At 47.6% G+C, this 14,098-nt stretch overlaps 1 protein-coding gene across 3 annotated transcripts in view; it reads right to left on the reverse strand.

Annotated features, from left to right (window-relative positions):
* The window catches only part of MAPRE2 (microtubule associated protein RP/EB family member 2), a 221,742-nt gene that overhangs the window by 14,271 nt on the left and 193,373 nt on the right, over window positions 1-14,098 (reverse strand). For all 3 annotated transcript variants that reach the window (XM_043444233.1, XM_043444232.1, XM_043444231.1), the window contains one exon: window positions 4,149-4,288. In XM_043444233.1, the coding sequence (XP_043300168.1) occupies window positions 4,149-4,288 (140 nt within the window). The remainder of the gene's footprint in view (window positions 1-4,148; window positions 4,289-14,098) is intronic.

Consider the following 14,098-nt stretch of genomic DNA (forward strand, 5'->3'; position numbering starts at 1 on the left):
AAATGCTGCAACTAAAGATCCTGCATGCGGCAATGAACACCCAGTGCAGCCAAACAAATAAATAACGAAAAACAAAAGGGTAGTGGAGGATCATCAGCTTCTGACTTTAACTCTTCTTTCTGATAATAATAAGGCATTGTAGCTCATGCTCAGTTATGTCTGACTATTTGTGACCCCATGGACTGTAGCCCACCAGGCTCCTCTCTCTATGGACATTTGTAAAAACTGAAGGTAAGCCAGTTGCCTGAATTCCAGAAAAAAAAAAGAAAACCCTCTTGACTCTGGCATCCTCCTCCCCAGACCTGACCACAGGTCCATCTCAAGCCTGCAATGGCGTCAGTGGACGGCTCTGTGGAGTTCAGGACGGCTCTGTGGAGTTCTGCCAGGGGCCCCTCCCTGGACAAGGCAAGAAGGGTCTCTGGATGCCGCTACCCCATGGAAACCACAGGTTCGTCTGCCTCTTGACTGGTGTGGTCTGTGCAGTGAACAAAGAGCTGAGGCTCAGTAGAAACACCCAGCCCAGGTCAGCTTTTGTGGCTATTCCAGGTGCATCAGGTAATACATGCAGCTATAAACATTCCCTGGTAAAAACAATAGGAGCTAAATCACCCGGTGAAAGATCAGTTGGCAAAGGGGACGCCATTTTCACAGTCCCACTCCGACGTGTCAGAGCAGGAGCGTGAACGGCAGAGAGGCAAATGCTAGGGATGCAGCCTGGAGGGGAGTCAAGTTCTCTTCTCCCGATTCTCCACCACCCAGGTGTCCACACACTGCAGATCTGCCCAGCCTTCCTGTCTGAGCCACAGACAGGGTCTGCGAGGGCTAGCCAGGCCCACTCTCCTCGGCCTGCGGTCCCCAAGCATGGCAGGGACCCCACCCCGAGGCCCCTGATTATTTCAGTCATGTCTTTTCCTCCCCTGATTCATTTCTATCACTGACACTGTCCGGCACAGTGGTGCTTTCAGAGCATGTCACGGGAGATAGCCTGCATCAAGGCACGGGACCGAGTACGTGAGAATTCTTAAAGTCCATGGCACTTGTCACCCTGTCTGTTACCCCTGCTACCTGCTCTTTGGCCTGGGCCCCGTCACTCAGCTCCTCCTCGTCTTCACGTCCTCAGCTCTAACACAGGATACCTGTGTGCGGCTCCCCACCAGCTTCAGGGGGGCACCCTGTAGGCTTTGGGGACAGAAAATGGAGGGAGCGCTAACACAGCCTTGGAAGCAGCTGGAGGAGCTGCTCAGTAAGCGGCGGGCCAAAGAAGGCTCCCAGTGTAGGAGGTATCCGACCTTCCCTCCGGGGGACAGACGGAGGTACGGGCACAATGCTCTCCATATGTGGGCACTGGGGGCAGCCCGGGGGCGAGGCCTTTGCAGTAATGGAGGAATTACAGCCAGGGGGGAGGAAGACCACTGGAATGCACTTCTCTCTGCTGTCTTCTTGAAAGTGGTGTTACGGACAGAAGGACAGTTTAGTTTCCCTGGTGGCTCAGTGGTAAAGAATCTGCCTGCCAATGCGGGAGATGTGGGTTTGATCTCTGGGTCGGGAAGATCCCCTAGAGTAGGAAATAGCTACCCACTCCAGTATTCTTGCTTGGGAAATCCCATGGACAGAGGAGGCTGGTGGGCTACAGTCTGTGGAGTTGCAAAAGAGCTAGACACGACTTAGTGACGGAGCATGCACGGTTTTGTTGAAGCATTGCAGAGGGCATGGGCCCTCAGGGCTCTGGGGCTCTGGGTGAGCTCTTGGGAGCCTAGAACCAGCCCCAGGAGAGGAAGTGGGGCTGGTAGGCGCAGGTTGTACAGCCAGAGGGGCAGGTGGGATCCAAGGTTCCCAGGCGGTTCTACTTTGGGTTAGAAGGTTGGGAACCTGAGTGTGGTAGAGGTAGATGATGAGGAAGCATGAGATAATAAAGCTATTAAAAGAATCTGAGTTCCTAAGGAGAAAGGGGTATAAATCTAAGGTATCACAGACCCATGCCTGACCCTCTTCGCATAGAGCCTCAGGCATGTGGCCCCAGGCTAATTAGCGCTGGCCTAACCACCTCCTATCCTGGAAGAACTCATTAGGGACATGGCATAAGGGCTCAAACTGAGAATCAGCAGGTAATTAGAACTTTCCACAGTTTCGAAACCAAAGTCCTACCCACTGGATGACTTAAGGTTTTACCTTTTTCATTAAAGTGTTCAGAATTGTAAAGAAACACCCTCGTTAGGCAACTGCTGGCTTTTAAACCAGATCCTTGTTTGCAAATATACAATTATCTCAAAAACTGTTTCCAGACTCTTGCTGGCTCATCAAGGATCAGATTAATCACCGGGATTGGGCCAGTGAGTGGCTGGGAACAGCCTGAGGACCTGGAATAAAGGCTCCTGTCCCAGAGGTGGGGGTGTGCTTATATGCTTAGTTGCTCAGTTGTGTGACCCCACGGACTGTAGCCCACCAGGCTTCTCTGTCCATGGGGATTCTCCAGGCTAGAATACTGAAGTGGGTAGTCTATCCCTTCTCCAGGGGATCTTCCCGACCCAGGAATCAAACCAGGGTCTCTGGCATTGCAGGCAGATTCTTTACCAGCGGAGCAACCAGGGAAGCCCAGGAGTGGGGGTGGCCAGGATAAAAGACTCTCCTCCCAACTCAGGGTGAGGGTGGGCGTTTTCTACGCTGGGTCCTGAGCTCCCAGTTGTCATATTACAATTTTGTTTTGAAGTCTGTGATTAGAGTAAGCTATTTTTTTTCTTTCTTTAAACTGGAGGATATACTTTACCATACTGTGATGATTTTTGTCCTCCATCAACATGGATCACCACAGGCATACATGTGTCCCCACCCTCGCCCCCCCACCTCCCTCCCAACTCCATCCCTCCAGACTATTAGAGAGCACTGGCTTTGGGTACCCTCAGTGGGAGTTTGATGTATGTCATAACTTTTAAACTATGTATGCTGTGCTGTGCTAAGTCGATTCAGTCGTGTCCAACTATCTGCGACCCTATGGACTGAAGCCTGCCAGGCTCCTCGGTCCATGGGATTGTCCAGGCGCGAATACTGGAGTGGGTTGCCGTGCCCTCCTCCAGGGGGATCTTCCTGATCCAGGGATGGAACCAGTGTCTCTCCTGCGTTGGGAGGCAGGTTCTTTACCACTAGGGCCATCTGGAAAGCCCCTTAAGCTATGTATACACTTAGGCAAAGTTAGCTATTGTTGATTAGGAAGCATATGTAAGCTTTCATATTGAATATTTCAAAGACAGCAGAGATAGATTACTGCAATCCCAGGGATGGTAGATAAAAAAGAAAAGTTCTAATTCACTGTGGCCTTTCCAATCCCCCCACTCCTGGGTTCAGTGCTCCTGTGTACGTTCACTCTTGTGGGAAGGGCTCGGTGTTTGGCTTTTGCTGGTGAAATTGCTGGTGGTGTGTGTGTGTCTGTCTGTAAGTTCAGCAAGGGAAGGGAAGTTCTCTGTCTTTCTGCCACTTTATAATCAGCATCAGACAGACTGTCTGTCACATTGAACAGGCTTAACTGATAGTTGCTGAAAGAAAGGAAGAAGGGAGGGAGACTAACCCTTGATGCCTATAACACAATCTAGACTGGCTCAAAGTGGCCGTGGTCTAGCCTGGAGCTCCTAACAGCACTGAGGTGTGTGTGTGTGGGGTGTGGATGCGGGGGGCAGTGGTGGTTAGCCTGCCCGCTTGCATTTACCTGAGGCTGCCTCATCTGTCCTCCTGTCTCAGTGTATTTTGGTTGTTGGTAGTCGCTCAGTTGTGTCTGACTCTTTGCGACCCTATGGACTGTAGCCCACCAGGTTCCTCTGTCCATAGCATTTCCCAAGCAAGAATACTGGAGTGGGTTGCCATTTCCTTCTCCAGGGGATCTTCCCAACCCAGGGATCGAACTCATAGCCCCTGCTTGGCAGGCAGATTCTTTACCACTGAGCCACCTGGGAAGCTATTCTCTCAATGTGCAGCTATGAGATTGGTGACGTTTATTGACAACGGGCCACTGATTTTATCCACCCCACTAGTTCCTTTCATTCTGACTCGGCTGAAGCCACTGGGTCCCTCCCCTCCCCATCCCAGGCCCAGAGGGTCTGCTCATCTCACCCTCATACCCATTACTGCTCCCACAGACAGGGCAGGAGATGCTGAGTTACCTGTTCATTAAGCTGTATGACCTGCGTTTCTAAGTCTTTATCAGATTTGGACGCTGAGCCGCTGGACGAAGCCCTTTTGGCTGACGAGGGACGAGAAGGTGTGGATCCTGGTTTAGATGCTGGACTTGATTTAGCCGCACCTGAAAGCAACCAGAATAAATTATGAGCACTGGCAACATGAAAAATGCTTTTTCGGTTGACAGCAAAACTATAATAACAAAAGGAATTTACTAAAACATGTAAGAGATAACCGCCAGCTATCCCTTCCCAGCACACTGTGTGGATGCTAAGTCACACTGGTTGTGTCCAACTCTGCACGATCCTATGGACTGTAGCCCGCCAGGCTCCTCTGTCCATGGGATTTTTCAGGCAAGGATACTGGAGTGGATTGCCATTTCCTTCCCCAGGGGATCTTCCTGACCCAGGGATCGAACCTGAGACTCTTACATCTTCTGCATTGGCAGGTGTGTTCTTTACCACTCATGCCACCTGGGAAATCCCTCCCAGCACAGAAGTAGCACAAACACACTTAGGAAGAGTGCACGCAATAAAATGAGAGAGTCATCCTGGGCAACTTAACCCTTCTCAGCAGTTTTTCCCTCAAGTGACATGAGATTAATGCAGTTGTTCTTTCTCCCCCCAGAGAGATGAGAATAGCAGACACAAAGGGATTTTAAGTTATTTTTTTTTTTTTTCTTTTAAGAAGGAAAGGTTCTCTGATAAGCTCCAAGCATCATCCTAATTGAATTTCTAATACAGACCTTACAACAGTGTAACACTTTAAGAGGAATATCAATGCAAATGTCTATTTTTTCCTCTTTTAATGTATACCCTAGTTTCAGCCATTAAAAGACTCTAGGAGCCAAGACATCTCTGTAGCAATGGGCACTCCTGGTGCCCAAGTCCTGGTTTCTAAATGTTATTCTGCAATAAAAGGGCTTCTTGAGATAGAGCTGACTCCAGGGGTGGGCCTGGAACATCTTATGTCAAAGAGCAAGGATGTGCTCAAGAATTTTGGTCAACGAGACAGGGGCCAGACTGAAGGGGCTCCCAACTAGCCACACTCAGACCATTTTGCAAACCAAAAAGAATAATGGTTGTAATTGTATTACAATGCACTGAATAAACAAAAATCTAGTCTACGATGAGGGGAGCGGAGAGGAAGGATATAAAGATCTTTACAGAACACTGATAGCTAGGAAATTGCTATTTGAACCAGTCCTAATGAGATGGATGAAACTGGAGCCCCTTATACAGAGTGAAGTAAGCCAGAAAGATAAAGAACATTACAGCATACTAACACATATATATGGAATTTAGAAAGATGGTAACGATAACCCTATATGCAAAACAGAAAAAGAGACACAGAAATACAGAACAGACTTTTGAACTCTGTGGGAGAAGGTGAGGGTGGGATGTTTCAAAAGAACAGCATGTATACTATCTATGGTGAAACAGATCACCAGCCCAGGTGGGATGCATGAGACAAGTGCTCCGGCCTGGTGCACTGGGAAGACCCAGAGGAATCGGGTGGAGAGGGAGAATGGGAGGGTCGGGATGGGGAATAAGTGTAAATCTATGGCTGATTCATATCAATGTATGAAAAACCCACTGAAATGTTGTGAAGTAATTAGCCTCCAACTAATAAAAAAAAAAAAAAAAAAAAAAAGAAATGCTACAGAAAAATCACCATTTTGCAGTACACTTAACTGATCCAGAGAGGTTTCATCAACTGACTCTAAGACATTGAATACTCTGGTTTCTTTTCAGATTGTATAAATCTTTCGCCCTTTTACTAAGACATTGAGAGGTTTTTGGAGAACCAAATAGCAACACATGTCAAGTCCTTATCCTGTAAGTTGCTTATAATGGGAGAAAGACATGCCTTTACAACAGGGAAGCTTGGGAATTGAGACAGTAGCCAAGTTATTCAGCAGCATCAGTAATAATGACAGAAACTGGCAAAAATAAAAGACCACTGATGTCCGGTAAGACCTCATCTACCTGAAGCTCAGCTTAAAACAGACTCTCCCTATCTAGAACTTGACACACATAGAAAATGGCTTCTGCAGCCAAAAGAGAAGGCACAAGGTATAAGCAATGAAGTTTATACACTTCATGGGTTTAGAAATTCAGAGTCATTGCTGAGGCCCAGCCACTCCCTCTTCCTCTGAACAGCTCAGCATGGTGTAGGTGCTCCCACTGGCCCAATTCTCCACTGCAGTACCCCCACCCGCTGGCTCATCAGTCTCTGCTCTGTAAGCTCTGCGCTTAGCACAATACTTGGCAGAACATATATTTGGTGAAGGAACAACTGTTTAAATAAATACAGGAACAAGTAAATAAAACCTGGTTATGTGGTTTCCAACTTTACATTTTATTTCCAACTTTACAGTTTATTGGGACCAAGAGGTGAGAAAAAGGCAAGGGGTTATACAGGCAAGCTAACAGCAACAAGTTTCAACCAATCTCCTAATTACAAAGTAGCAAACAGGGAAGACTATAAAATTCCTATCTGTCTGTCTTCGGGTGCCGGAAGTCATCAGTGAGAGGTGCCAAGTCATACACACCCTCAAGAGGCATTGACGGTAACATACCCTTTAATATACATGCCTGTTATAAAGGAGGAAAAAAGAATTTTCTTCTAGAAATACAGGGAAATGCCTAATATGCTGAAAATGAGAATGCTTAAATTAGGTGTGACTGAAGAAGTTTGAGTATGCACACCATTAGTTACCTGGAAACCTCACTTATGCACCAGACCTTCCCAGGTGTAGACAGTGGATAGCCTGCTTTGTGATTCACCAAAGCTGTGAGGAGCCTTCATCTTTGTAGAAGCCCAGATAAAACACTCCTGGACACGGCTTCCGTGTCCCACTGACCAGGCTGTCTAACTCCAGGCCAAGCCAACTGGGTAAGGAACACAGCACAGAGAATAGCAGGGAAGGCAGGGCGAGGACGTGTGGACCTGGCAAAGAGCCTTCTCCAAGGGCGGCCACCAGCCAGCCTCGCTGGGGAAGTTGCTGTTGACAAATCAAGTTACTGCAGATCTTTTCATGAGCTGTGTGTCATATTTTAATATAAAGAAGGTCTAACAGAAAGCAGCTCAAAGACTGTCCATGACCAACCCCTTTTATTACTAGATACAGACTTACTAAGTGCCTACCATGAGCCCTGTGCTTCTTTGACGTCTCAGTGGGTGGAGAATTCCCCTGCAATTCAGAAGACACAGGAGACCCGGGTTCGATCCCTGGGTTGGGAAGATCCCTGGAGAAGGAAATGGAAACCCACTCCAGTGTTCCTGCCTGGAGAATCCCATGGACAGAGGAACCTTGCAGGCTACAGTCCATGGGGTTGCAAAGAGTCAGACACGACTGACCGACCCAACATGAGAGTGATGAGCACTATATTGACGGTCCCTGCTCTAGAGGAGTTCATGATCGCATGGGAGTGATCATTTAAGAATGCTCACAGACAGAAAGACAGTCTATGTCATCACTGACATGTGGAATCTAAAAAGTAAAGCAAATGAATGTATAAATATATTAAAAAAAAAAAAAAAACTGCCCAGGCATGGCCACTCTCAACATTCTCAGGAACAAGGCAGTGTTCTAGACATGACCACAGAGCTTGATTGGGCTGCATTCCCTCTGCTGAAACTCCTCCCTCTTCTCCTCTGAGTGACTGAGTCTAACATCCTTCAGGTCTCAGCTTAAATGTGGCCATGCAGGGAGGTGACAGGACCCAAACACCATCCACACAGCACCCATCAACTGGAGAGGTATGGAGTGATTTATTTAATGCCTGCTTCTCCCATTAGAGGGCTTCCCAGGTGGCGCTAGTAGAATCTGCCTGCTGATGTAGGAGATCCCTGGGATGGGAAGATTCCCCTGGGATAGGAAGTGGTACCCCACTCTGGTACTCTTGCCAGGAAAACTGCATGGACAGAGTAGCCCAGTGGGCTAAAGTCCATGGGGCTGCAAAGAGTCGGATATGACTCTAAGCGACTGAGCACTCCCATTAGACTTAAACTCCAACAAGGGAGGAGTTGTATCTGCTTTGTGTTCTCATGGCCAACCACAATGCCTGATCCAGAGGAGACACTTGATAGTTACGCTTTTGTGACTCATGACAGAACTCCTGGGAGAGGCAGGTATCCAGGGGACAGGTCCCAGGGGAAGCTCAAGGAGCTGATGGCAACTTCAAAATCACTGACAGCAAGAGCTGGCACTAACTGAAGGAAACCAAACAAAACCCACCAGCCTCCCAGAGAGAGAATCTCTGACTGGGTTTCAAGGTCACCTTCCATCATCACTGAGGCCCTTTAGAGATGGAATCAGGACAGCAGTTCACCTGGGTAAATTCAGTCAGTAAACAGTTAACTCTGAGTAGGAAGGAGCAAGGTGGTTTGTGCTGGGCTGTCCAAATTCAAATCTGCCATGTTCTCGTCCATGCCTCTCCTGAAGAGAACAGCCCTGTGGAAGGGGTTTCCCTGGAGAGCGAGTGACCACCCCTTGCCCTCCCCCTGCCGGGCAGGCATCCCTCAGCAGGTCAGCACCTGGGATGGGGCTGGTTGCAGAAGCCGAGTGAGGTCCATCGGACACACGTTCTTCTGCTCCACCTTAGCCAGTCTCACGTAAATTTTTTAAAAGAAAAGCAAGAAAGGAAGAGAAGCCGGTTGCTTGTAAAACAAGGTTGTGTGTGCTTGCATGCTTAGTTGCTCAGTCGTGTCTGACTCTTTGCAACCCCGGCCAGGCTCCTCTGTCCATGGGATTTCCCAGCAAGAATATATTTTCAGGACATCATCAAATGCAGCTTGCAAAAAAAAAAAAAAAACCTGAAGTTTCTGATAAGAAGTTAAAGAAGAAGACGTCAGGGTAAGCCAGAGCCCCATGGAAGACCGAGTTATCAGGGAAGAAAAACTAAAAATAAGCAGAGGGAGCAGGCTGGGAGGGAAATGGGGTCATGGGAGATGCAGGCGGCTCACGGCAGAGACCAGAGCGGCTGCCGTCATTGGCACTGTCCCAGTTCCAGCTTTTTCCTGAGGAAACACATCCCTTGCTGCTGACAGAGTCCAAACCGACTGTGGTTCACAGGTCTTGGCACTCAAGTGCCAGCTGTGATTCACAGACCCTATAAACTGGCACAGTGCAAGCAGCCTGGAGGTCTCTGAGATGAGAAAGATGAAGGCAGTGAGAGTCAGACTTGGCATCCCCCTGCTGCTGGGCCGGGAGGGGACGGTGGAGAAGAGGGGGCCCACACCCGCTATACTTGCTACACGGGGGATGGGAGCAAAGCTGCTGCCTCCACAGTCAGAACAAAGTAAAGAAGGGAAAACAAATTCGAAAAATGTAAAAAGCTCAATTAAGTAATTAATACTCAAAATTTAAAAGTAGAGGGGTTTTGAATTCTGATTTAAGTTGTTTGGAAAGAAACTGATAATAGAAATAGACATCTGATGGATGAGGATACATCCATGAGGTTGGCATCAGTTAACTATACATTTCTACCTTCCAGTCAATAAAGGCAAAGACATGAAAGAACAGGAAGGACATAGGGAAGATCTTAGTATCTTCAGAGGTTAGAAGTTTTTTTTTTAAACCACACAATTAAAGCTCATTTTCAAAAGAATGTAAATTGAGCTCTTTAAATCCTCACAGGCTGCAATCTGATATGGACGTAACTGACCCCTCATGATCAACACACACCAAGAGACACTAAAGGCTAAAATACTAAAGTTTATAAAGATGAAAACCAAACCTTGTGTTCGCTGTATTTAATGCTTTCATGGTTTAACTTTTTAGAATAATAGTAGACAATATCCTGTGTTATATCACGCTCATTAGACAGTTAACTAGGTTTTTGTTTGTTTCAAAGTCTTGCTACCATCACCAGCCCAGGTTGGATGCATGAGACGGGTGCTCAGGGCTGGTGCACTGGGAAGACCCAGAGGGATGGGATGGAGAGGGAGGCAGGAGGGGGAATCGGGATGGGGAACACATGTGAATCCATGGCTGATTCATGTCAATGTATGGCAAAGACCACGACAACATTGTAAAGTAATTAGCCTCCAACGAATAAAAATAAATGGAAAAAAAATAAAGTCTTGCTACCTTCTATTGTCTTCTGTGGTGTACCCAGCTTGTGGGATGACAGATATCCTTTCCTGGGCTGCAATAAGGATGTTACCAGAAAACTGGACTGCTATCACTGATACTAAATTTAACACTGATACAATTCTTTTATGTAAGCTAACATTTGTACTCCATTTTTGTGAAGTGACCCAAAGATGTCCTTGATAGCATCCAATCATGGCTTTAGACACAGGGGTTCTCAAATGCTGCCTTCATGCTTCCTCAAATGCCCCCAAGTCCACTGCTGACTTCACTTCTGTGCCTTCCCATGCCTCTCTGCTCAGTGATGCTTACATGGAAAACATTTACATAATAGCTTTTAAAGAGAGTACAGCTACTTCGGCAAGAATACAGATACAGATTTTTTTTCTTGCAGCTATCAGACATTTCAATTTCTTTGTGAGGTTGCACTTGATGATGTCCTGAAAATATAATGAGCGGTAGCCTCGTCTTACAAGAGTCATTTTTCCCTCAAGTTTTTCTCTCTATCCCTAACTTCCCCCTTCAAAATAAAAAGGAGTTTCAGAAGTGGAGGAAACTAGACATAAATTCTGTACAAGTCCCTATAATTCTCTGATTTGACCCATTGGATAGGGACATGATTTACAATGCTAGTCTTTGAGCAGTTGTGTCTTAATTAATGCCTTCAGGGGTTGGGGGTATAAATATGATTCTAAGACATTTTAAACCATAGTTGTAAAAAACAAAGAGTGGCCTGATTCACTGTCTTAGTAAAGCCAGAGCATTGCTGTGTCTAAATGTCAATAATTAGTAGCTTGCTTAATGTTTACGGAAAAATGCTCCACCATTTTAGGCCTATGAGGCCCAATGAATTCATAACCAAGAAGCAAATAAAAGCACTCTATCCTTCTTTATACTTGGCTTTATCCTCTGCGGCCGGGGCTCTGGTGGAATTTAGAAATTCTTCTCACATAATCTGCCATATTCTTTCTGCCAAAATCCTAAACAGAGGAGCTAAAAATATGACATTAATACTGTTGACAAGAGCCTCAGAGACAGTAAAGAAACACACGTCACTCAGGAAGCAACCACTCTTCTTCCCTGCTTTGTGAGCACCCCCCAACACACACACACACACACACACCCCACTCAGGAAGCAACCACTCTTCTTCCCTGCTTTGTGAGCACCCCCCAACACACACACACACACACACCCCCCACTCAGGAAGCAACCACTCTTCTTCCCTGCTTTGTGAGCACCCAAACACTGACGCCCACACACACACCACAGTACACACCACACACACACAACACACCACACACCACACACACACTTCACACACCACACCCCCTCCGCTTCCTTCTCACTTATTAAAAGCGAACACCGCCCCACTCAGGAAGCAACCACTCTTCTTCCCTGCTTTGTGAGCACCCCCACACACACAACACCCGACACACATTCAGCACAACACACACACACCAAGTAACACACCCCCCCCCCTCCCCGCTTCCTTCTCACTTAATTAAAAAGCCCACAGAGGAGGGGTGGGGATGCAATGGATGCAGGGAGTCAAACGGAACAAGCTTCCAGTTATAAAATAAACATGTTCCCGGGATGTAATGTACAGCATTAACTATAGTTATTAATACTACAGTTAATAATACTGTATTGCTCATTTGAAAGATGCTAAGGGAACCGAACTTAAAAGTTCTCATCACAAGAGGAAAACAACTTGTAACTCTGCAGTGATGGCTGTTAGCTAGGCTTACTGTGATGACCATTTCACAATATACACAAACATTGAGTCCTTAACACTGTACATGTGAAAGTAATAAAATGTTATATGTCAAATACACCACAATAAAAACAAACCCAAACCCCAGAGAACAACTGAAACATGACCGAAGTGATCTCGTACCTACACTGATTAATCGTTTGTGGATGAACCTAACATCACTTCCTTATCCCCATTAACTCTGGCAAACAGGTGTTATTGTTTAACTGGGATAATGATTAAAATAAATAATTAGGCCACTGCTGGGGGAGATGGCCTGGGGTGGGGCTGATTGAAAAGAGAATTCCCACAGGAAGAGGATCTCCCAAGTGACTAAACTAACACCAGAGCTGTCACACTGCGGAACAACTAACAAGCTCCCGTGCAACCCTGCAGACACAAGATCTAACACTTTCCTTCGAAAATGCCTCTACACCTCCACTGTGTGTGTTCTGTAATCTGCTTGGCCCTAAGGGTGGGGGAAAAAAAAAACATCTCAGTGGCCAACGTTTTGTCCAAATGGAACCTTAATAGGGGTTTTCTGGGGTACCCTGATTCACGAGATCATTCACAGGTTGGTTCTTTTACTCTCCAATGAGTAGTTCAGAGGCCTTACGGCTTCTGTCCCACCAGGGCAGCCAGTGGCAAAACTGGGCTTTCCCTTTTTGCCCCTTTGGTGTTGGCTTCTAGAAGTCGGGTGGCTCCACCTCCAAGCAGCTCGGGGCGGGGCTCCACAGAGCCGAGCGTGAACCTCGTCAGTCCTGCGGGAGGAAGACTGGTGGGAACGCCGTGTCCTTCCCTCCTGCCCAGGGAGGCGGCGGTGAGGAGCAGGGGCGGGCACCCCGCAGCCTCGGAACAACCCTGGCCCCGCGGCCAGCTCACTGGCAGGACTTCCCTGCCACCTGGACTTCCTTCTGTCCTACACAGTCAGTAGCAGTCCCTCCTTCTCAGAGCTGGGGAGAGTACCTGGGTGAAGCCGTGGAAAGTTCCTACCCAGGAGCCTGGCACACAATAAATCAGCACACCCTGTTGTTATTATTATTACTCAGCAAATGAGGCCTGATTCAACTAATGACGAGAAACCACACAGGCTTCTCACTTCTAGACGCCAGCAAGATAAAAACTAAACTGCTGAAATGATAAGGAAATGAGACTCATTTTTATCTAAAGGAAATCTTTATGAAAACGGGTTTAACGCATAACCCACTGGTGGGCTCCCAGGCCTAGGTTCCTGTCTTGGGAATCAGTAGACCAGAGCCCAAGTCTCTGTGCTCCTTCTGAAACTACCCCGATTCATGCGTTCCTATCACAAATATTTACTGAAGCCTGACTGCATTTCTGGCAAGCTACAGGCACTCGGGATAAAACAGGGAATGTAACATAAAGATGCCGGTCCGTGTGGAATTCACGTTCTAACGGGGAATTCGATAACAAACGATAATGTTAATAAATTAGTGGGTGACATGATAAACCAGAAAGTAAATGCCACGGGAGAGGCAGGGCCAGGCGAGAGTAGGGAGTGCCGGGTGGGGCTGGGAGTGTGGCAGTTCTGAACAGAAACTTTAGAAGTCTGAAGTTCAGGATTATCCATCGTGTAGTCCCCTCCAGTCTCAAGCCCTTGCTCAGACCCAGAGGACCTCCCGGAGTCCCTCCAGAAGGACAGGGGTCACAACCCTGCTCCCCTGCCTGGCAGCCCAGTAGGGATGCCAGGAGGTGGGATCCACACTGGGTATGTGTGGGGCTGACCCGGGCTCAAAACCTCCCTCCTCACCTAAGCCGATGTGTGTTTGGAACAGCCCCTTGGTTCCAGCTTCCAGGATCCCTGAAAGGGACATGCCACTTGCAGGAGTCACCCTCACTTCTTCAAAGCCCCAGGGGAAAGTGCAAGCTGAGCAAAGACCCGAGACAGGCAAAGGTGGCCTTCTGGACAGCCAGGAACAGAACATTCCAGGCGGAGTAAAGACCCGGCCTCACCTGGAATGGAGGGAGTTGGGGGTGCTGTGGGAGGAGGGCGCTCGAGATGGACTGGAGGGCGGCCGCCATGGACCTCAGAGGTTACCGCCAGGAGGCCGGCTTTTGT

Source organism: Cervus canadensis, chromosome 23, assembly GCF_019320065.1.
Source record: "Cervus canadensis isolate Bull #8, Minnesota chromosome 23, ASM1932006v1, whole genome shotgun sequence".
In the NCBI taxonomy this organism is placed as follows: Eukaryota; Metazoa; Chordata; class Mammalia; order Artiodactyla; family Cervidae; genus Cervus; species Cervus canadensis.